This window comes from Typopeltis vanoorti, chromosome 13, assembly GCF_054136105.1.
Source record: "Typopeltis vanoorti isolate ZY-2024b chromosome 13, IOZ_Tvanoo_1.0, whole genome shotgun sequence".
Classification (NCBI taxonomy): domain Eukaryota; kingdom Metazoa; phylum Arthropoda; class Arachnida; order Uropygi; family Thelyphonidae; genus Typopeltis; species Typopeltis vanoorti.
Genome location: NC_143561.1, coordinates 90,134,208 through 90,160,047, shown reverse-complemented (window position 1 = coordinate 90,160,047; position 25,840 = coordinate 90,134,208). Strand labels below are relative to the sequence as shown.

The 25,840-nt window shown below is 35.2% G+C and overlaps 1 protein-coding gene across 3 annotated transcripts in view; it reads right to left on the bottom strand.

The window, feature by feature from the left end:
- LOC150100355 (uncharacterized) overlaps nucleotides 1–24,933 on the bottom strand; it is a 358,520-nt gene extending 333,587 nt beyond the window's left edge. For all 3 annotated transcript variants that reach the window (XR_016549227.1, XM_090402349.1, XM_090402350.1), the window contains exon 1: nucleotides 24,846–24,933. Coding sequence is in view for 2 of the 3 variants with exons in the window: in XM_090402349.1 (XP_090258475.1) it covers nucleotides 24,846–24,884 (39 nt within the window). In the remaining variant the exon portion in view is untranslated. The remainder of the gene's footprint in view (nucleotides 1–24,845) is intronic.
- Nucleotides 24,934–25,840: the final 907 nt, after the last annotated feature.

Here is a 25,840-nt window from a genome sequence, read left to right as displayed (position 1 = left end):
TATAATTTTCAATAACGCCAAACTAACAAGCTTTTTTGTGACATGCTTGTTCTTAAGTAGGTTTAAATCAATTTCAACTTGGTAAAGGAACGTTCACTGCTCGCTACACTAACAGGTAAGGTTAATGGTATTCTTAAAGCAATTGAAAAGTTAAGGAAAGATAAATTACTAAACACAATAAAATTAAGAATATCGAAAGGGTTTCGAATATTTAAATTATCCTTCCAAAAAATATCCCAGAAAGCACATAACTCGTCATACAGTTCTATTGCATTTATGTCTTTTTTGTTGCCGTCCTTCAAGAGAATCTCTAAATCGTCACAATTTTTTCGTAAATCTTCGTTATTAATTTGTAGTAATCTATACAATAAATTGAAATTATCATAATATGTTTTTAGTTGTTCAAAACATTCAATTAGCGAATACATTGCAACGTCTAGAAGTGTATAAAACACATTCACTCTAAATTTATCTTCTGGCGATTGTGGTGTTTTGTCATGATGCACGTAATCAAATTGTCGTGTCTTCTTTCGTCAAACTCCATACCAGTTTTAAATTCTTGTTCTCCATCCACCTCTTCACTCAGTTCTTTTGCCATTGTTAGAACTTCTTTAAAATTTGCATCTGATCGATACTCTTGTAAGAATATTTTTAAGTTTTCGATAGATCCTAAAGCAAGTGTAATGTTCATATTTTTGTCTTGAAGCATTTTACTCACAGGCTTTATTCTGTTAAGTAAATCATTCCAAGTTATAAGAGAGCAAATAAATTTGTAGTTCTTTATTTTAGCACATAATGTTTGTGCTTCATGCTGAGTTTCTATATTAAAATTTTCATTATTTAAAATTTCAAAAAGTGCATCATAAATTTCTCCTAACTGATATCGTAGAGGACGGATTGCATTGATTTTACTTTCCCATCGCGTTTCTGATGGCTGTTTCAATGTTACATTTTTTATGAACTTTAAAAGGATTGCCCAACGTTTGTGAGAGAATGAAAAGAAATTGTATATTTCTTGAATAATTGCAAAGAATCTAATTGTATCTGCATTCATTTTGGCTGCATCGTTAATCATTAAATTTAGAGTATGAGCAGCACATGGCATGTAAGAAGCTCGAGGATTTTTGTTGAAAAGCAAATTTTGGAGCCCATATTTTTGCCCTTTCATATTTGCTCCATTGCCATACCCTTGACCTCCCATGTCTTCAATGGGAATGTTCCATTTTTCCAAATGTTCCATTATTGTTGCACATAAACCAAGTCCTGTGGAATCTGATACATCTGCAAAATCTAAAATGTTTTCCCTGATCATGACAATTCCATTGTCACAGGAAACAAAGTGAATAATAACGGTCATTTGTTCTGTTTTACTTGCATCAGATGTGCAGTCTAAAATGAATGAATAATATTTAGATTTTTGAATTGATAATAAAATTGTATCCCTGATTGCATTATTTAAAGTTTCCAATATTTCATTTTGACTGTCTTCACTCAAATAGTGTACTCTATTGTTTCATTGTAGGGCCCTTTCAACATGATTTTCCATAACAGGATCAAACTTCGCAAAGAGTTCGACTAATTTTAAAAATTGCCATTATTCCTTTCATATAATTTATCAGATGATCCACGAAAAGCTAAATTCTGGCTACCAAGGAATTTTATAATTTCAATCAAGCATTCTAAAACACTCATCCAATGTTTCTTTTCCATTTCATACATGCTTTGAGTCTGGCAATCAATAGTAGTTTTGTTTTTTTAAATTTGTATCAAGTTCCTTCCATTTTTAAGAAATTTTTCATGTGAGTTAAACTAGTCTCATGTCTATGCAAAGTTGTACTTACATTTTTCCAATCGTTATAACCTTCTACAAGAATACTTGACCAGTTACCCAGTTTGACGTGTAGAATTCACAAAAACTGGAGACTGTGAAAAATGAACTTGCGAACTAAATAAAGAATGATTATTATTATTACATGACACCTCCAGGGAGTCAAAAGACTTATTGAGGGAGGGCACCTACTCTACAACTCTCCATCTCCACCACATCCATCAACACCATCTACTGCCCACCACCACTAGCATTTTTACAATCGCAAACATCCATGCCCACGGCGGGATTCGAACCCACAGCCTTTTGGCTGGAGAGCAGATATGCTGACCACTCGGCCAACCAGGCTGGCATTCTTTTATCTTTTATCAAACTATCATGAATTGAACTAGTTGTAAAAATGAATGCAACTTCATCTCATGCAAAATGCTTTCAGTGTAAAACAGTAACAATTATCCAGCCACCCAATAATCAGCAATAATTACAAATTATTTCTGCTGATCAGTCACCTAATGGTAAACTGCTAGTAAATCAGTGTGACATCACATCACACTAATGTGCATTTTTAAGCCTTAACTATAAATGTATAAAAGTTGTACAAAATAGTTATTTCACTTTAAAATGAGAATATATAAGCAAGCTTTCTTATGTTTTAAAACAAGCGAAAAACATGAACCTGAGGTTCAGAAGATCATTCATTCAGTATTTGACTTTATTTTATAAAATTTTTTCAGAAAATGTCAAACAAATGGGTCCATCACTGAACAGGCAAACTAGTTCTTTCTACTGCATTTTCTGTGATCCTGCTTAAAGTTGAGATGTTAACTTTCAACTCTGCCAGAGCTGATGGTTTGTCTAGATGAATTTTTACCACTGATCTTTATCATCACAAAAAGTCGGGAGACATCTCATATTTTTAGATGATGCAATTAGGAAAAACTGCTTTCAAAGTGGTCATGAGCATCAGGATGGTGCAGTGTGTGTTGCCACTGCACCATCCTGCTGGAATTTATCTCCAGATCTAACTCTAATGCAACAAAAAGTTTTGATGTATAACTCTGTAGTGATCACCATTTTATGGTAACATGATTTCATTTTTCATTTTCAAATGAAAATGTCTAATCACATCATACATTAAAACTGGATAACTTTTTTGTGGGTTCAGTTTGCATAAGTTTTTGTGAGGTTTCTCATTTGATAGAAATCGAAATTTTGTTGATTAACAAAGACTTTAATTTCATTAAAATGAAAAAGCAGATTTGATTAACATGTAAGTGGATGTTTATAACATGCCTTATCAAGAACTAAAAAATCTTCGTTCTTGAAACATTTCTCTATTTATAAAGATAAAGGTGCAAATTTTCATTCACAGACTCAAAGCTTTCAAGAATCTGCACTGTTTGGAGTCTTCCTGTAAGTATCTCATCAAATCAGGCAACTATACAATTCATTGTTAGGTTGACTGAATTTCCCTTTCAATTATCATATTGCTTTCAAAAATTGTCTCTGTGTAGCAAAACAATTTAAGTTTGTTTTCTAGTGTACATTATGATGAAGCCAGCTATTGTTATGTGTAGGACTCCATCATCAAAATATTTAGGTTGATTTTTTACAATCAGCAAAAAAGTTACAGCTACAGCAAATGGGATATTTGGAACACCCTATTTTTAATATCTGAAAATAAGGAATTTTTCTCAATGGCATTGTTGTATGTGACATAGTTCTTTAGCTGAATAACTGAACTTGAGTTGTTTTAAGCTTATATTGCAATTTATATTGCAAACGAACTATGGAATGCATTGCCTGATGGAGTGGTGAGAGCGAGAACGGTCAATGAGTTCAAGGAGTGGTATGATAGACTGTGTTTCTTGGGGGGGGGGGGAGGAACTCCCCTCAATGAGTCTTGATAGACTGTGTTTCTTAGGGAGGACCTCCCACGATGAGTCTTTTGATTCCACAGAGGCCTGAATAATAATAATAATAATATACATACATGAATGCAAGAAGTATTAGTAACAAGGGTGAGGAGTTCTTGGCATTAGTCAGCTCGACTTGGCCAAAAGTTATTAGGCATCAGTGAAACCCAGTTGACTGAAAATTATAGTTACAAGGATAGAATGTAAAGAGTATTGTATTTTCAGGAGGAAATAGAAGGAACAGGACAGGATGTGGGGAATTGCTGATGATAGCTGAAGAAATACAACCAACAAAATTAGAAGTTAAAGAGAATTTTAAGTCTGAGAGAGCTGGTTCATTTGTAGCTGTCTGGTGTGAGATGGAAGCCAATAAGACAAAATATGTTGTTAGGTGCTGCTATAGACCAGGGGATCCACAGGAAGAAGTAGATACTAGGTATCAGCAGAATAGCACAGAATCAATATGGAGAGTAACTATGTAGACATAGATTGGAGGAAAGAAATGGGGCATGGCAAGATGGAAGTGGAATTTATACAGATGCTAAGGGATAATTACATGAAACAACATTTACAGAGGGGGGGGGGTTGAGAGAGTGTTGGATCTGATAACAGCATCAGAAGGTATATATCCATAACCAAGGTAGACACTGCCTCCAATTGAGGAGAGAGACCATGCAGTCTTGTTCCAAGAAGTTGCTAAACATGTGGAATGCTCTGTCAAGAAAGGGTTTAAGTCAAGAACTATAAAGCTGATAATTATAGGAGTCATCTTGGAGCAGTTCCATGGCTTCAGAAGCTACAAAAAAAGAATGTCAATAGTGCATGCGAAGTGGTCAGAGATTTTTTGATGGGAAGCAGTATCACATTGCATAACCCAGGTCAGGAAGATAAACCAAGTGGGAATTAAGTGAATTAGTAAAGATATAAAGCAAGAGCTAAAAACTGTGGAGAGAATATAAAGAAAATGGTGATCAGTGCCTGTTAACTTTCTGCTTTTTAAAGACTAGGATTTTCAGAGTAGTAAACCAAGAGGTTTCATCTTCAGGTCACTACTGGCATTGACACAAAAAAGCAAAGTTTGCCTGTCTTTCATTCGCTTTTGTCCTGGCAATGCCATTTCCTCCTTAGTGATGAATGTTCTCTTAGGCAATTCTTCCAGAAAAGCCCAGTTTCATCGCAGTTGAAAACATGTTCTGGTCTGTAACCTTCTGACTCCACCAGTTTCTGAAATTCCTTCACGAACCTTTCAGCAGCTTCTTTGTCAGCACTAGCACCTTTCCCATGTCTAACAACACTATGGATACCGGTTCTATTCTTGAATTTCTCAAACCATCCTTTGCTAGCTTTAAACTCTTTACTGATGTCTTCGCTACTGCTAGTGGATGGCAAGTTCTGCAAAAGATCTTTGTAAATAGTTTGAGCTTGCAAACAGATCATGTTTTGAGATACACTATCTCCTTTCAGTTGCATGTCATTAATCCAGACGAGTAGTCAAGTTTCCATTTCTTCCACATCCAGTTCCTTATAAAAATCTGCTTTCTTGACAGTTGTAGCTATATACTGCTTGTACAGATCTCTTTGCCTGACCCCTTTCTCATATTTTTCCACAATCTCTTTCTTAATTTCTATTGTGATTTTCTTCTTCTCTTCTTTCTTAGTTTTCTTTGGCCCCATGTTGAAAATAATATGCTAATCAGTGAAATGACGCTTATCTGGGTAGATTATTCAGAAAATAAACGTGAAGCTATAATAAAACACGTCACTTATAAAAAAAAAATGCATACAGTACACATAATAAATACAAACCTAAAAAAACTTCATGAAGTGTATTGTTTGTTTACACAAATACCAAAATAGATAGACAAAAAAGCAAATACGTGCAGTGTTCGTCATATTTCAGATAAATACAACGTAGTAACAACAATCTTTACACTAGAGACGGTTCAGTGCACGCTCAGCTACACGTGGATAAAAAAAGTTTAAAAAAGTATAATGTAAAACAGGCTTTGGTTCATTTGAAAAGAAAAGCATCACGGTTCTTATGTCAAGTCTAGGTTCATATCTAGAGGTCAAAATGGGATATGAAAAAAGTTCGTATGTTGAGTGGTTCATAAGTTGAGTTACTACTGTACTTGTATTTCATTCAACTGGTATTTGTCCATTTGTATATATGTTATTTAAAATATTTTAATAATCTGATGAAATTTTTTCCCAGCAAAACCATGAATTTAATAATTAAAAGAAAAGAAAATAATTGAAACCATGAATATGTTAGATAGAACAATGAGCCCACAGTATGAGCCTGGGCCTTACAATCCCCCACAGAACCTACTTCAGTAGGGAAATGTTGCTATCGAACTGTACATGGTACTCCAAAGCAAAATAAAAGAAAGTGAAAGAAAACAAATTTCATGATTGCTACATACAATGTAAGAACATTAGCTGACGATGAAAAGGTAAAAGGGATTGGCATATGAAATAAACAAAACGAAACATAATAGGACTAAGTGAAGTAAAAAGAAAATCTGAAGATTGCATAACACTGAAATCAAGAAATGTGCTTTATAGAAAAGGACCAGATAATGTCAAACCAAGAGGAGTAAGTTTCCTTATAAATAGAAATATAGCAAACAAGGTTACTAAATATGTAGAAATAATCGGATAGCATATATGCAGGTATCTTTTTGTGTATCTTTTTTATGCAGTTTTGAAGTTATGTGGTGCATGTTTCATGCAAATTCAGGGTTTCCCCGTTGTACATAATAAACAGCGTGTTGCAGCACATTCTAGAGTAACGTGAGTAACGTGTAAGCAGTAAGTCCATGAAATTTAATTTTGCATGTAAGTAAGTGTTTGTCTTTTCATTATCGTAAGTCTAAATTTTGATAATTTTTATATTAAAGATTTATTTTGGCGCAATGGAGGAAAAAAAGCACCAAAGAAAAGCAATTTCTTTGGAAATGAAAATTGCAATTTTAGATCGCTTAGCAAAATGAGAGGGATCCACAGCAATTGGTAAAAATTTTAATTTAGGCGAATCTACTATAAGAGCAACTAAAAAGAATGAAGTCACAATAAGAAAATCTGTCATTTCTGACACAAAACTAAGTACCAAATTATCATTGTACTCAAGAGATGCTTTCTTAGAAAAAATGGAATGAGCACTTGTAATTTGGATTGAAAAATTAACTCAAAGAAGAAGTCCTATAAGTGGTTATTTAATTAAACAAAAAACTCATCAGTTTTTATGAACAGATGAAGCAATTGGAGCCATCTACTTCCACTTAACAAGCTGATAAATAATTTTCGGCCTAGCAAAGGATGGCTAACCGGGTTTTTAAAAAGGAATGCACTTCATAACGTGAAGATTACAGGCACGGTTGCAGCAACAGATGAAGCAGCAGCCAAAAATTTCACGAGAAGTTAGCCAAAATTATTGAAAATGTGGATATTGTCCCAATTAACTGTTTAACACTGACAAAACATGATTATTTTGGAAGAAAATGCCTAGTCGAACTTACATCGCAAAGTCTGAGAAAACAGCAAGTGGGTTTAAACCAAGCAAAAATCGAGTAACGTTGTTACTTTGTAACAGTGCATCAGGGGATCGAATGTTGAAACCCTTCCTAGTAAATCGATCTCTAAGACCACATGCTCTAAAAGGCAAAGATCTAAAACAGCTGTCGGTATATTGGATGGCTAATACAAAGGTCAGGGTAATAACTACTGTATTTATTGAATGGTTCAATAATTGCTTTGTACCAGAAGTGGAAACATATGAAGCAAAAAGCTCTGAAATTTTAAAGTTTTATTAATTGTTGACATTGCACCAAGTCAACTGCATTTAGAACAACCAAATGTGCAGGTAGTATTTTTTCCACCCAATACAACAAGCATTATTCAGCTATTAGATCAAGGCATAATTGCTACATTTAAAAAACATTACATTAAGCACACTTCTCAGTTTATATTGGATAAACTAGAAAATGAATCATTAACAGTAACTGACGTTCGAAAAAAATTTTCTATTTTGGACTGTTTAAATCATGTTGCATCTGCTATCACTGAAATAAGACCACAAACTTTAAATGCATGCTGGAAAGCAGCTTGGCCTACATGTGTTTCAAACAGTGCAACCAAGCAAACATCTACATTATCAGCTTAAATCATTACTTTGGCACATGAAATTGGTGGAGAAGGTTTTGATACATTTAGTCAGAATGATGTAGATGAATTGCTTGTGGATAATGCCTTAAGCGATGATGATATTATTGGATATTGATTAACTTTAGATATAGTCAAAGATCCAGAAAACGACAGTGAAGCGGAAGAAAAACCTGTCCCCCTCACTGTAAATATAATTCGAGAAGGTCTTGAACTGTGCAATAAATTGGAAAATCATTTTCTTGTTAATGACACAAATTCTGAATGAGCCTTTAAATTCCAACTTGGGCTGAAGAACTGTATGTCTGGATATTGAGAGCTGTATAAAAAATTAGTGAAATCATCATCGCAAAGTTTAATCACTGATTACATTGTCAGAAGAAAAAAATCAGCACAGAACGAGGGTAAAGCTACTTCTGTTTGTGAAGAACCATTGTCTTTACCATACAGATCTGATGCGCTGACTATCTCTTCTGGTGATGAAAGTGATTTCACACCAGTTCGCACACATAGCTGAATTTTGTCTAATAGCGACAATAATTCTGATGAAAAAATGTATTACTTTTCAATAAAATTAAATGAATAAAGCTTTAAAACAAAGTTAGCCATTCTTATTTTCTTGAATTTTTATAAACTTTTTTATGCGATTTTACGTTTATTTTAATTCATTGCTTCGGTTTTATGTAGTTTTAGAAATTATGGAACGTATCCCTAATTTTTCAACATAAGTTAGGTCTTTTTTGTGCTATTTTTTATATGCGCTTTTCTGTGGAACGTATCTACCACATAAAAAGAGATCTGACTGTATATCATAGTTCAAACAGAACAGAAAACCATTAACACAGTACAAATATATGCACCTACCAACAGCTATGAAGATGAAGAATTCCAAGATAGCGTACAACACAGCAGGATCCTATAGCTTGCACAATAGTGTTGGGAGATTTTAATGCACAACTAGGAACAAATAAAAGTGAACTTGAAAAAATGTAATAGGAGAGCAAAATGAAAGAGGAAATTATTATTATTACATGACACCTCCAGGGAGTCCAAAGACTTATCAAGGGAGGGGCACCTACTCTACAGCTCTCTCCACTACTTAATCCGCCAACTGACCACAACTACACCAACACCATCTACCACTGACCACCACCACTAGTATTTCCACAGACAATCACAAACATCCGTGCCCAAGGCAGGATTTGAACCCGCAGCCTTTTGGCTGGAGAGCTGATACGCTAACCACTCCACCAGCCAGGCTGGCATCTGATGTTATATATATAAATATGATGTTAAACTTCATAATAAGGAAAGTTGAATGCTATGAACATATTTTACAAGAGACTAAACTGAAAAAGGCCATGGATTAGTCCAAATGGACAAAAAGTGTAAAAAAATAAATATTCTTATATGAGATGATAAAATATAACGATGTTTCAGTCAATCAAATAGGCATAGAACAGGATCATGTTTAATTGTTTCAACATTTAGTCTCAGTCACGGAGACATCTTTAGGAATACAAAGTAATAACACACAAGAATGGTAGGCCTAAGAATTAAAACTTCCCAAATTTGGGAATTTTAATACAACCATATTTATTAAGATTAACTTGTTTTATTTTTTTTTAAAGTCTACTACAAGTTCTAAAAAGAGTCTTTGAAGTTCGTATTTGCTGCAATGGAGCAAAGTGATGTTTTTATCCTTCTGATTCTGTGCAAGGTATCTAAAGGCATGATCCACTAGACCTAACTGACCCCAGTTGCAGTGGTACACTTATTTTTAGTGTTCTTCTAGGCAGATGTTAGCAGATCTCCCAGTCTGACAATAGTATGATAAGTTGCATTACAAGGAACCTTGTAAACACCTGAAATAGAGAGGGAAAGAAGTGGATCCTTAGGAGAAAGGAAGCCAAATTCAAATGAGGTTTGAAAGCAGTGCAGAGATATTTCTTTAAAGTTCTAGTAATTTTTTTTCTATGAATATATATATATATATATAGGGAATAGTAAAATCACTATTCCACATATCTGAAGTGATTTTAATATAATAGTAAAATAACTTCAGACTAGTAAAATTACTATTCTGAAGTGCACTGGATGTAGGAAATAGTAAAATTATTATTCCCTATATCCTAAGCACTTCAGAAAACAATAGAACTTTAAAGAAATATAATCTCCTCTCTGCACTGCTTTTAAACCTCATTTGAAGTTGGCTTCCCTTCTCCATTCTCAAGGATCCATTTCCTCCTCCTCTCTCTCTATTCCAAGGGTTTACAAGGTTCCTTGTTCTTGCAATGTATCACATTATGGTCAGTCAGGTCCAGCAGACCATGGCTTGGATATCTTGCACAGAATCAGATAGATGAAAACACCACCATGCTCCATTGCAGTAAACCCAAACTTGACTCTTTTTAGAATCTGTAGAAGAATTAAAAAAAAACAACCTAATCTTAATAAATATAATTGTATTAAACTTCCCAAAATTTGGGAAATTATAAGTCTTAAGCTTCCCACCCAACATCTAAGGCTAGCCAACAGCACCCATAGAGGGTGCCCCTCCTAATACTTCAGCATTAATTTATTCTGATCTTTCTTCCACTTATTGTTTCTTGTATATCTTATTACAATTTTAATATTGTATTCCTGAAGCTGTCTCTGTAACAGATGAAATATTAAAATGAATAAACCTGTTCTTTAGTCATTTTCTGTGCTATTATTATTCCATTAAAGTAACATGAATGTAAACCAGCACATAAGCTTAAATACTCACTGATCACAGAACAGTCAGAGGAAAAATAACAACAGAAGAAAAAATTTGCATGAGGAAGCAGAATAAAACAAAGATAATAACACATTAGTAGTTAATAAAAAAATTATATCAAGAAAAAATTACAAAAAAAAAAACTATACAATCAAAGACATAATGACTTAAAACAAAAATTCACAAATGAATAATATACAGGAAAATCTTAATCTCATCAGTATAGAAAGTGTACATAAGATTGCAAACGAAAAAAAAAAGGGTTAAAAATAAAAACCTCTCAGAGAAAACTAAAATTGGCTGGAAAAAAGAAAATAATTGGAGAAGGAGAAAGAAATACACAGAAATAAATAAAACAATCAGAAAAATATTAAATAAGATAAAAAGAAAAGAGAAGATGAAATGATAGAAGAAACAAGAGGAAAGAAAAGAAATGATAATACTAGAATATTAAAAAGAATGAGATATCAAAAAGATAAAAATGCATAGCAGAAAAGTCTAAACAGTATTTTTCAGAATTGTATAATACTGCAAGCACTGTTGAAAATACTTGGAAGTCAGAAGAACAGGAAGAAGAAAGTATTCCAGAAATACATTTTGAAATAGAACAAGCATTGAAAGATATGAAAAATAATGAAATGTCAGAAGATGGAATACATTAGAAATGATGAAAGCAGCAGGAGAAATATTAACATAAGAACTAAAAAACCTATTTAATAAATCTCTAAAAGAGATACCAAACAGCTGGAACAATGCTATATGATTCTCTTGTTCAAAAAGGGCAACAAGAAAAAGATAGAAAATTACTGACCTATAAGCTTTCTGTCACAAGCACATAAATTAATCACAAAAAATAAACAGAATCAACAGATCACTAGACAAAGTCCAGCCTAATGAATAAGCTGGTTCAGAAAGGAGTTTTAGCATGACTGACTATCTGCAGATACTGATACTGTATCAAGTAAGAGAAAAATGTAGAGCAACTTAGCATTGTACTTAGGTTTTAAAAGCAATAAGAAAACATTTGATTCAGTTGAAAAAAAGCAGTCCTAATAACAATAAAGAAATATGGAATAAGCCAAAAATATATACAGCTAATAAATATATGAAAGAGCAACTGCGAGTATTCTTTAGCTGAGGATTTCAAATCAATAAAGGATATATACCAAGATGCTATCTCACCCAAATTATTCAGTGAAGTATAATGAAGTATTAGAATATGCCCTGAGTGAATTACACTGGAGAGAGAGAGAGGGATCAATATCAATGGAAAAAAGTAAATCATTTATGATATGCTATATGCTAAATAGCAAACAACAAAAGAGAACTACAAGAAATGATGAATGAATTAAATACAGTATCAAATAAAGTAGAATTATACATAAAACTACAAATATATATGACAAATTTCAATGGAAACTTGATAACAGAGCAAATAATAATAGACAATAACAAAACAGAGCAAGTACAAGAATATATATACCTAGGCAGAACTTTTACATCAGGAAAAAGAAGCATTCACAAGAAGAAACAAAGAGAAAAATTCAGCTAGGCTGAGTGACTTTTGGTAAATTGAAAATATTCCTGTGAAGTAAAATAAAACCAGAAAATAGAGCCCAACCTTTCAATGAGTGTATCATCCCAGTTATGATCCATAGGTAATAACTAGGATGAGGAAAACTGAGCACAGAATGGAGAGAGAGCTAAAAATTAGATTGAAAAATAAAGAATGACTAAATAAGAAAAGAAACAAAAAGTGTTGGACATAGGGGAAGAGATTAAAACTAAAATGGAGGTGGACAGGACATATTACATGGATGAAAAGTAATAGATGGACAAAAACAATCACCCAGTGGCATCCATATAAAGGATGCTAGGACAACCAGAGCAGATCAAAAGGACAACCTAGTGGAGATGGCAGGAGAATGCTGGAATAGGGAAGTCTCACTCCATTTGTTTCCATCTTTCAACAGAGAAAGATGGAAACAAATGAGGGAGGTCTATAACCATAAATGGTTCTAAAATGGGCTTAGAAGATACAGAACTGAGTTAGGGAGAAAAAAAAAAAAAATATATATATATATATATATATATATATATATATATATATCCTCCATAGCTCAGTCAGCATGGAAGAAGCACTTGGGTCGGAAAGACCTAGTTCGATTCCGTCAGTGACATGAGGAACCTTTATCTCATCTCTTTCAATTAAAGGTGAATTAATTAGTCACATACGGAGGTAGTGGGTTTTTTCTCCTGGTAACTCATGTTTTCATCCCTCAATTATTAGTGTTTACCGATCCCATAAACACTAATACTATGGCAAGGAAAGCAACAGGAAACCACCTTGCTCATAATCATCACCCAGTACAGTAGCATATGGCTACCCCCCACCACACACACACACACCAGCCGTATGCCTGAGGGATAGGATATATATCCCACCCGTAAACTTGGGTTTTTGACAAAAAACCGAGTCAAACCGGCCATGTGAACACATATACAGACATAAGACACTCCTGTGTTAAGGATTAACAAACCTATTTCATAGGATTTCAGTTTTGAATGTCAACATGGCGAAGTGTAGGTATACACGTGAACGTAAATTAGGACACACACACACACACACATGAATGAAATTACACAAGGCAATTATGATTCATCATCAAGTCTTTCAGTGTCTACTGGCACATAAGGCTGCAAGGCAATTATGATTAGAGTACAGGTAACCCTTGTATAACGTGGTACTTATAAAACGTGGTATTTATACAATGCAGTTTCAGTATAATGCGATCTACAGATTGTGGTAACCCTTTATCCTTTCATATTTTTCATCGTGAGACATAAAAATCAAATTTTATCTTCCTTAAATTTGCGTCTGCCCATCATGCATGTAGTTATAAGTAGCAAATTTATATTAAGGAAAATACCCTTCAGCACACATGTATGTCAATTGTTTACCGTATAAAGTGGTTATTGTTCAAAATTGTTTTCGTTTTATTTTTTTTGCCAGGAAAGCACATTAAAAATCATAAGTGTGTTAATCTCAAGCTGAGCACTTTATTTTCTGATGAGTTACATGCAATATGCTTTCTTTCTTTCTTTTTTTTTTTTTTTTGTAAAAAAAATTATTTTTATAGTAACAGCCACTTAGAAGGCTTTTGCGGTATGGTTGAAAATGAAATTAGTGAATTCATTGATGGGGAAACAGATTTAAATGAGGAACTGGTACAATTAATAGATGACATTGAACCAAATGGCAGGAAAGTTCTGCTGAAGATTCTGATTGTGATGAGTCCGTTAAAGAATTCAGTTTAAAGAAATTAGCAGAAAGATTGGACTTGACAAGAAAGTTAGGAAGTTATTTTATGGATAATGATCCCTCAGTGCTTAAGGGTCAAAGCTGTATAACTGAGAGGAGACCTCCACACTGCCTTTAAATGAGGAGAACCGACCAGGGCTTCTGACCTAATGTTCAACCCTCCCCTTCTCGTGGTGCACCTTGTTGGGTATCTACTTGAATACTGAACGAACCAGGATGGGCTGGCAATATGGGATTTAGCCAACCAAACTGTATTCTTATTGGTTAAACCAAAATAAAAAAATGATGGTACAACATGACAAAATATCATGCCGGCTGGGGCGTCATCCAGTTAAACAAGGCCCCGGTTGTTTTCGCCAGGGACCCAGGGCGAACAGCGAAAAGTCAGCTACTGGAACAATCTGAAAACAAACCCCAACTCAACATCACCAGAGTTAAAGATCGGTACTATCAATGTAAGAAGCCTGAATGGCAAAGAAATGGAGCTAGCTGAGGAATTAGATATGTACCAGATCGACATAATAGGGGTGACTGAAACAAAAAAGACAAAAACTGGTGAGATCTTTCTGAGCAATAAATACAAAATGTTATATTCCGGCAATGACAATCAAGGAAAAGAAGGAGTAGCCATAGTATTCAACACAAAATACGAGGCTAATCTTCTTGAATGGAAGTCAGTCTCAAGTAAAGTAATGTGGGCAAATATGAGAATGGGGAACTGGACAATGAGACTTATTTGTGAAGGTTCTACTAAGGTAGAAGTGGAGGAATTTTTTGATACTTTTAGAAAAAGCAACTGAACACAATGAAAAAAGAAAAGTTGGTCCTTATTGGGGATCTAAATAGCAGAGTAGGAAGTGATTGTGACACATACAAATATTTTTTTGGGAAAATTTGGAGAAAAGAGCAAAGCGAATAATAGTGGCAAATACCTGTTGGATTTCTGCTCAGGACATGGACTGGTTATTAATAACACCATGTTCCAACATAAAAATGTGCACAAATTCACATGGAGAGAAGAGGCAAGGAATAAGAAAAGTCTCATTGACTATGTTATGGTTGATAGTGATGTTTTCTCCCTGGTACAGGACACCAGAGTATACAGAGGATTTGAAATTGGAAGTGATCACTATTTAGTCTTCAGAAGGATAAAATTGAATTTCATATTGAAAAGAATAACATGTAAGAAAGTTTTAAAGTGAATAAAAGTTGAACAGCTCTCAGATGTGAACTGTAGACTAAAATACACAAAGATTATCGAAGAAAAAAATGAAAGAGTTTGAGAACAGGAACCAAACCTTGGAGATTCAGTGGCAAACACCTTGAAGAAAACCCTGATTGATTCAGTCAGAGAGGCATGGTGAGGTTATATGCAAGGATATAAAAATCAGAACTCCCTCGTGGACACAGGAAGTTAAAGAGGCAGCGAAAGAAAAGAAAGAAGCATATCAAAAGTTCCTGTCAAATAAGTCAGCTTGTGCTCTTAGAAAATACAGAGACAAATGCAAGAATGTTAAACACTGTGTAAAACTAGCTAAACAAAAGTCATGGGAGGACTTTGGCAAGAACATAGAAAATAAATATCAAGAAGGTGGCAAAATATTCTGGAGGTTGTTGAAGAAGCTTAGGAATGGAGGAAAGAGTGCTGTAAAAGGAGTTAGAGATGATAAAGGTGACATGAAAATGGGAGAAAAAGATATCCTTGAAGTATGGAGTAATTACTTTGAAAAACTGCTAAATGAAACAAGCAGTGATGACAGCACAGTGGTAAAAAACACTGACCAGGCATGTAGTCAGGAATACATATCCATACTTGAAGTAGAAAAAGCCATCAAAGGCTTGAAATGTGGAAAGGCAGCAGGAGTAGATGATATTCGACCAGAAATGCTGAAGTATGGTGGTATAAGAGTCTTACAGTGACTGCACTGCACAGTTCAGAAAGCCTGGACAGAGGGACAAATTCCTGATGATTGGAGTACAGCTCTAATAGTACCCATATATAAAAAGGGAAATAAAACTGAATGTGAGAATTACATAGGTATTTCCCTACTGAGTGTTCCTGGCAAGATCTATGCAAGTACACTTGAGAAACAGTTAGGAAGAAAAGCTTGGTGAATAACAAGCTGGATTCAGGCCAAATAGAGGCTGTCAGGATCAGTTCTTCACTTTACGACAAATAGTTGAGAAAGCATGGGAATATAACAAAGATCTGTGTTTAAGTTTTGTCGATCTTGAAAAGGCATATGACAAGGTGCCAAGAGAGAAGCTATTCAATATGCTACAGTTGTATAGTGTCGATGGGACATTATATCAAGCAATACTTAGTCTTTATTTGAGTTGTAAGTCAGCAATTAGAATTGAAGTAAGTACAGGAAGATGGTTTAATGTTAAATCTGGTGTGAGACAAGAATGTACATTATCCCCTCTGTTATTCATTATCTATATGGATCACATTATGAAGGAAAGTGGTATTAAATATAACAGAATTGGAGATGTTAATGTCAGCTCTTTGCTTTATGCAGACGATGTTATACTTCTGAATAAATCCGCTATAAGTTTGCAAGATTACCTGATTAAATTGAATAACTGTTGTAATAGATATGGTATGAAGGTCAGCATTAAAAAGACAAAGACAATGAAAATAGGTAGAATTGTTGAAAATGTCAACTGTTTTCTGAATAGAGAACCTGTGGAACAAGTGAAACATTTCAGTTACTTAGGCACTATTTTTAGTGAAGATAGTAAATTAAATATAGAAATAGACAACAGAATCAGCAAAGCTGGTATGGTGGGAAGTCAAATGAATAAATTCATATGGAATAAGAGAGAAATTAGTCGGAACACTAAATTAGCTGTATACAAGACAGAGTTCAAACCAGTTTTAACTTATGGATCTGAGAGTTGGGTCAGAAGTAAAACACTTGACCAAAGACTAGAGACCACAGATATGAGAGTCCTGAGAAAGATTATAGGCATGAACAGATGGCATCAATGGCAATATCATATTAAAAACAAGGATATTAGGAAAGAACTTGACATTGTCAAGTTCTTGACGGATGCTGTGACAGTGAATGAGTTTAAGGCAAGATATGATAGATACTGTATGAATGTCAAATAGTTGTCATGAATATGATTTGGGGCCTCCCTCGATGAGTCTAATGACTCCCTGGAGTTGCCCGTAATAATAGTAATAATAATAATAATTGTCAACATCCAGGAATGCATTAGCAGAGCTAATCTCAGGTGGTATGGTCATTTAAACAGAATGGACGAAGAAAGATTAGCAAAACAAGTGTTCTCTGCCAGGAAAACGTCCCAGAGGAAAACCAAGATGTAGGTGGATTGATATGGTACAAAGTGTCTTAGACAATAGAAATATAAGATCTGATAATGTTGGAGTCTTGACAAGTAACAGACTGATTTGGAGGAAAATTGTATATAGAAAGTTAATAATGATGTAATTTTTTTCATGTAGTACTATTATATCCTGTACACCCCCCTCGAGGGTACATGGCAGGAATATGATGATGATCCCTCAATGGAGCGCTCCGGAAAATTCACGAGACAATTCGATATTTGTTTAGTTCCATTTTATGAACTTAATAAAAAATTGTAGCATAGTGGTAAGCAACATCTTATTACTGACTTCTTGATAACTAAACCAGCCAAAGTATGAAATGAGAATTATACAAATGATGCCCAAGAGATTTCAAGTGATGATGACGTCCGGCCACTCGTAATTAAAGAACATCTATAAAATGTTAGTTTTGAAGACAGTGATCACGATTAAAAGATGCACTTTATTTCATTTTGCCTAAAACATTTATGCATTATGTGCAATGAAGTTTATGTACAATTTGTAATTCTATACGATGTTTTTGTTTCATAGTTTATATGTACAGGGTGCCCCAAAATTCATGCAAGAAGTAATTTTGATAAATAACACAGGTTTTTAATTAAAAATTGTAATTTCTTATTGATTCATAAAGTATACAGTATAGGGTTATGCATGGAATAGCATATATCGGGTAAATGGCCTCCACGGCTTTGCTGGCACATATGCACTCTTCTGTCGAAATTTTCCATGACCGTTTTGCATAAATGTGGCTGATTTTCGTTGATACAGTGCTCAATTTCCTCCTTCAAGGTGTGGGTGGTCATGGGCTTGTTGGCATAAACCTTAGACTTCAAAAAACCCCAAAGAAAAAAATTCAACGGCGTTAAGTCACACGATCTGGGCGGCTAATTCTGATCCAAAACGGGAAATTACACGACCAGGAAATGACTCATGCAGTAATTGAATTGTTTCTCGGGCTGTATTGCATGTGGCACCGTCTTGTTGAAACCACATGTCGTCCACATCCATATCTTGCAATTTAGGCACAAAAAACTGGATTATCATGTCGCAATAGCGAGCACCATTAACTGTTATTGCCTTACCAGCCGCATTTTCGAAGAAGAATGGACCAATGATCCTTCCAGCACAAACAGTGACACGTTGTGGATGCATTTGTTTCTCAACAATCACTCCTGGATTTTCTGAACTCCAAATGCGACAATATTGTCGATTAACGAAGCCATCAAGATGAAAATGAGCCTCATCACTGAAGATGATTTTGTTCGAAAAATAAGCATCCACTTGTTGTTCCATAATCCATTCAACGAACTCTCTTCGCTGTGTGTGTGGTCAGTAGGCTTCGGTTCTTGAGTCAATTGAACTTTGTAAGCATAAAGATGCAAATCTTTCGTGAGAATACGCTATAGAGAGCTTCTCGAAATGCCTAATTCAAGACCACGGTGCCGAATTGATGTTCCTGGACTCTCGGCAACACTCTCACGAACTGCTTCGATGTTTTCTGTTGAACGACTTGTTGAAGGACGGCCAGTGTATAAGATCACTAATTGATCTAGTTTCCTTGAATTTTTTAATTAATCTTTTCACAGTTGATGAAGTTAAATCACTATTCCGACCATATTTTGTACGAAAATTGCGAACTGTAGCTGCCAAACCTTCATTATTTTTAAAATATTGCTCAACAATGAAAATGCTCTCCATTTTTAATAACCCTGAACTATCAGCTGTCACACTGTCTTTTTTTTCTCGTTGGCAACACTTTACCGCAGAAATGGCGCTAAATTTAAATCTTGCCTGAATTTTGGGACACCCTGTATATGTCATTGCTGTTTATACAATTTTAAAAAATAAAATAAAATAAAAAGATTTCGAAACATCTTGCATAACGCGATTTATATAACGCAGCATTTCTATGGAACCTAACATCTGCGTTATACGAGGGTTACCTGTACTGTAATTTCAAACCCTGGAAGAAAGTCCTTTAACCTCCAAGTACCTTCCTGTCTGCTATATTCTAGGAAGCTCTTCACTGAATTACAGATATTATATTGATAGGAGATAATGATAGGAGGCATGCTTGGAAGTGTGTGTTTATGTTATCGGCTGGTATGATGCTTTGATCAAACACATGACAGACAACATTAAACAATAAAAATATGTTGCTTCAAATAATCATCTCAGTATTATACACTTATAATCAGTAGTTTTCAATTTAACACTAAATTGTTTACATGAATTACCTTGGAAGTAATTATGCTTGGAAGTGTGTGTTTATGTTATCGGCTGGTATGATGCTTTGATGTGCTCTTAGTTTGTATACAGTTATAATCATAAGTTTTAAATTGTTTACATGAATTACCAGCTTTGTATTTAAAGTTCATTGAATATGAATTGTTTTACGCGAGTGTGCAAGCAGCTAAGCCTAACTTCTACCAAGGCCAAGTCTAACTGTTTTTCTGTAGGAGCATCGTTTAGTATGGTAGGTGTGTGCATATGTTATATGTACCTGCTATCGGAATTTTGTCAATATAGTTGAGGAATCCTTATTTAAGCATTATACCGAACTTGCAGAGTTAGATATTGGAGTTGAAGTTGTATATGGAGGTGAAGGTGTACATACCAGTGTATTGTCCCTATGGCAGTATTTGTAGATTCTCAGTTAGATGTTTCTCTGAAGTATGTGTTTATATTTTTGTGCGAGTTATTTTTATTTGGTATAACTGGTTTGTATTTGACATCAGATTGTATGAGTATAGAATCTTTGCCGTTAGGCCTAATGTTACTATTGTGGTAGTGATGTTATTAAACCTAATATTGCTATTGTGATCGCATGGTAGTTAAGCCTAATCTTGTCATTCTCTGAGCATGCGTACTTGGTGCTAAATTGAAAACTACTGATTATAAGTGTATAATACTGAGATGATTATTTGAAGCAACATATTTTTATTGTTTATGTTGTCTGTCATGTGTTTGATCAAAGCATCGCACCAGCCGATAACATAAACACACACTTCCAAGCATAATTACTTCCAAGGTAATTCATGTAAACAATTTAAAACTTATGATTATAACTGTATACAAACTAAGAGCACATCAAAGCATCATACCAGCCGATAACATAAACACACACACACTTAACTACTTAAAAAACTGCAATTCCTGCAGTTTTTTAAGTAGTTAAGGGCATGGTACTTTAAAGAATCCTAATATGAATTTATTATTTTAATGCTAGTTCAGAACCCAATATGATAACAAGATCACAGAAAATTTGCTTGAAAGAGCACAATCACAAAGATAATATATTAAGTGCTTTTGATAAATTACTTGCTAGTGAAAGTTTGGTGGATGTAACATTATCATGTGAGGGAATGACCCTTGAAGCTCACAAAGTAGTTGCATCTGCAAGCAGCTGTGTTCTATAAAGTGTGTTTTAAGAGAACTCAAGTAATCATCCTGTTGTGACATTAAGTGATATAAACTTTAATGACTTAAGGTTGATGGTCCGATATATGCACCATGGAGAAATTAATATTTCACAGGATATGCTTCCATCATTGTTAAAAGCTGCAGAGTTGCTAAAAATGAAGGATTTTTTGGAAGTTGCTAATAAGCACTATGATTCTGTGGAAGGCACGCAGCAGGAAGCTTCAGGTAATGCATGTCAAGAAGCAGGGAAACCAAGCATACATAGTCATATTGTGTCCGGCCAAAGAAAACGGCATTCAAAGAAGGAAACACAGATAAGTAAGAGTCAACAAGGGAAATCGTCAAAACGTCCTATGATGGACTTAGATCTGAACGTCACGAGTCAAATGGTCAAAAAGTCTGATATAGGTAATGTAAGGTAGCCGTTGTCAGAGATTAAACATCTTGAAACGATGGTTTCTATCCAACGTAATAACGAAGTGAATGAAGTGAAAGTGGATGTGCAGAATCAGAGAAACTAGAGCTATTGGGGTGGGGGGGGGGATATGCAGATATCAGGGAGGCAGTTGAGTGTAAGAATGTGTATAATATGCCTGAGCTGGTACAAAGGACAACAAATCAGAATGGGAAAGTTAGTATAAGGCATCACGATAGGGGTGGGACTAACAGGCTTCTGCACTTCATGTATACTAAAGCCAAGAATATTGTTTTGGCATTAGAATATTGTCACTAATACCAATAACCTGGCCACAGGTTATTGGTATTAGTGAGACATGGCAGACAGAAGATGATATAGCTAGTGGGATAGAATGTGAAGGGTATATTGTGTTTAGGAAGGACAGAGAGAAAAGAATGGGGGGAGGAGTGTTATTGATGATAGCTGATGAACTACAGCCAAAGAGAATTGAAGTTGAACTGCAGGATAGTGAAGAAAGCACATTTGAGGCTATTTGGTGAGAGATTGAGACTAGTGGAATAAAATATACATTTGGGTGCTGCTATAGACCAGGTGATGGAATAGATGGTGGAGATAGTATGCATAGACAAATAGACACAATGAGTGCAAGGAGGGTAATTATTATAGGGGATTTCAACTATGGTAACATTGATTGGAAGGAGGAGAGGACACATGGGAGAAAGGAATTGGATTTTATGCGGTTATTAAGGGATAACTACCTGAGACAGCATGTAATGCAATATACTAGTGGTTCGGGAGTGCGTGACCTAGTAATTGTATCTGAGAATTTGACTAATGAATATGACCATGTTGCCACCAATTGGTGAGAGTAATCATAATGTCTTGACCTGGGAGGTGGCTAAATGTGTGAAATTTTCAATTAAGAAAGGGTACATGTGAAATTACAGGGCTGGTAAGTATAACAAGCTTAGGAGATTGTTTGGTTCAGTGCCATGGCATGAACAACTGCAAGGGCTGGAGGTTGATAGCCTCAAATGTGCTTTCTTCACTATCCTGCAGTTCAACTTTAATTCACCTTGGCTGTAGTTCATCAGCTATCATCAATAACACTCCCCCCCCCATTCTTTTCTCTCTGTCCTTCCTAAACACAATATACCCTTCACATTCTATCCCACTAGCTATATCATCTTCTGTCTGCTATGTCTCACTAATGCCAATAACCTGTGGCCAGGAAGAGCCAAACAAGGCCAAAACCTCTTTCTTCTTGTTCTTAATATTCTTGGCATGGTAAGCGGTAAAGGAGCATTTGAAGGAGGTAATGGCTGATTGTATACCTAGAGTCTGGATAGTAAATCAAGTAGGGGTTAAATGGATGAATAACACCATTCAACTTGAGCTGCAAAAAAAGAAACAACTGTGGAGGGAATTTAAGAAGAAAGGTGACCTGCAGGCCCATGAACAGTATAAAGCTAAAGAGAATCCCAAACAGTTTTTTCGATATTTTGCAAGTAAAAGAAAAATGTATATGGCAAATGATTTTAAGGAATGCTGATGGTAGGGAGGTAACTAAATCAGTTGATATGGAATTACTGAGTGAGCACTTTGCAAGAGTATATCCAGGTGGTGATATTGCAGGAATGAAGGAACTAATAGCTTATATGAGAATTGAGATGAATGAAATGGAGGTGAATAGTATATTACAAAACCTTAATGTGAATACGCATGTGGGACTGGATGGTATACCAGCTCAGGTCTTACGTGAAGCAGCTATAGAATTGTCAGTGCCCTTGACCATTTTGTTTAATTTGAGTCTCAGGTGTGGGTTAGTCCCGAGGGTTAGTCTCCTAAGCTTGTTATTCCTACCAGCCTGTTAATTCCACATGTACCCTTTCTTAATTGAAAATTTAACACATTTAGCCACCTCCCAGATCAAGACATTATGATCACTCTCACCAATTGGTGGCAACATGGTCATATTCATTAGTCAAATTCTCAGATGCAATTACTAGGGAAAGAGGGGAAAATATTTCCAATGCATAAAGGAGGTTCCAAGACCTCTGTTGCAAATTACCGACCGATCAGCAAATCAGGAGTCATTGTCAAGGTTTTGGAGAAAGTAGTCAAGAGAAAAATACAGGAATGGATAGATGAAAATGGACTACTGTTTTGGGGGACAGCACTGTTTTGTGAAGGGTAGATCATGCCTCACTAACTTGCTTACGTTTTATAACACAGTGATGGCTGAACTGGATAAAGGTAATGGTATACAGTGATACTGCTGGACCTAAGGCCTTTGACAGGATACCACATGGGATTCTAATCAGTAAAATGCAGCATATCGGGATGGATATAGGGTTGATGAGATGGATAGGAGGGTGGTTGACAGAGAGATATCAGAGAGTGGTTTATTCAGGAGTTGAGTCCACAAGACGGCCTGTGACTAGTGGTGTGTCACAAGGATCTGTTCATGGACCACTGCTGTTTAATTTGTTCATTAATGATATAGGTAAGGATCTGAGAGGAACAGTTCATTTGTTTGCAGGTGATGCAAAATTGGGTAGGGAAATGGTGAATGCAGATGATGTCAAAATTTTGCAGGATGATTTGGATAGATTGGAGGTCTGGGCTAAAGAGAATGGATGTCAATTTAATGTGGCAAAATGTAAAGTTATACATTTAGGGATGAAAAGATTAGTAGCAGTTACCACATTGGTGGAACTGTACTCCAGGAGATTGAAGAGGCCAGGGATTTGGGAGTGTTGGTGGATAGGGAGTTGAAGTTTAGGGGCACATCGCAAAAGTGGCTAAATCAGCTCATCAAATCACTTGGTTACTGAAAAATACTTTGACGAGCAGAGACAAGCAAGTTATTGCTCCTCTGCATCAAGCCTTGATAGACTCCATATAGACTACTGTGCCCAGATCTGGGTGCCAGGGTTTCTTCGTGATGGGGAGAAGGTGAAGAGGATCCAGAGACGAGTTACCATGATGATAGTAGATCTATGGAATGAACCTTATGAGAACAGGTTGAAGATCTGTGGGTTGCAGAAATTGGTTGATAGGCGGAAAAGGGGTGACATGATTGAGACATTCAAATTACTGAAGGGTTTCTATAAGATTAATTCAGAGGATATTTTTCAAAACAAAACTGGTGATGGGAGGACTAGGGGCCATCTATGGAAACTGGGAAAGAGTGTGGTTAGGAAGGGTGTTAGAACTAGGTTTTTTACTTGGAGAGTGGCGAATGAGTGGAATAAGTTGCCAGTCTGTTGTGGGTGCCATGACTGTGAATGAGTTCAAGACAAAGTATGATAGATACTGTGTGGATGTTGAGTAGTTGTTTAGGGCCTCCCTCGATGAGTCTAAGGAGTCCTTGGAGTTATTATTATACCATTGGCAAATATTAAATTTTGCATCGTAAACGTATTATAAAACGTAATTAACTAGAAGATCCTCTTAATAACTGCAATGGCATTAACAATATCGAACATAAAATCGAACATTACAAACATAAAAGTTTTTCTCCCTTATTTACGAAAAAAATACATGGACTCATTTGCGTTATCCCTTTACACCCCTCCAATGTAATTAGTTTACTGATGGTAATGTGCGAGCGTGAAAACAACAAAATATGGTAAATATGTATCAAACCTACCCATTCCAGAAGGGCTACACCTTTTTGGGAGGATAACATTTGGCGTCCTCCAAAATGAAACAAATTAAACTTCTCTAAATTTCAAAACACAAGATGACATAAATAAGACAACATACATAACACATTACTGATACCAACGAAAAATTTAAAACGCCCGCGAAACAACTGCCATCTCTCGGCAAAGAATTCACTGCCTTTATATCGTCAATACAGTATAATTACATAAGGTATTTGAATAACTATATTAGTGGAACTTTTTAAGGATATTTCAGGTTCATTTAAAATTCAAGATGTAAAAGCACGATAATTTTTGAGATTGTGTCAAATTCGGAAGTGATTGATGAAAGTGACAAATGTGCAGATAACTCCCTATGCAGAATAGGGGGCATTTGAAGATTCGACGTTACAAAAATCGGTTGATAGGCTAAAAACAGACTGATACCGGTATATGATTTTTTTACTGTACGAAATTAAAAAAAAAAACAAAAAAACTCGTTATAAGAATGATGCAGACGAAATTTTTTAATTCATGACAAGAAGGAAGAAAATAAGGGGACGATCATCTCTGGAAGTTGTTCAAGAGTTGGTAAGAGAGTACAGGAGGACTAGATTGTTTTGCTTGAAGAGTTTAAAGAAAGAAACAGCTTAAAGATCACTTTAAAGAAAGCAGCGATAATTTCAATGTCAATAAATATTTTTTTGTGTGGACATTTTGCAAAAAGTCTTGAGAATCTATGGAGATGCTCGTTTAATAAATAGTAATAACAATAATAATCTTGAAAGATCGAAAAATTTCTTATCGCGATAATGGATCTCACATAGTACTGAGTGCAGTAAGACTGTGTGAGTACTGTTAAAACAATGTAACAGCTATATTTAATATGAAAGTGAAGAATAAAGGTCGGTCGATTTGTAGAGCCTCTGCTACTAATGGATCACAAAAAGTTAAGCAAGTTTGAGCGCGGTTAGTAGGTAGAATAAAAAATACAAGAATG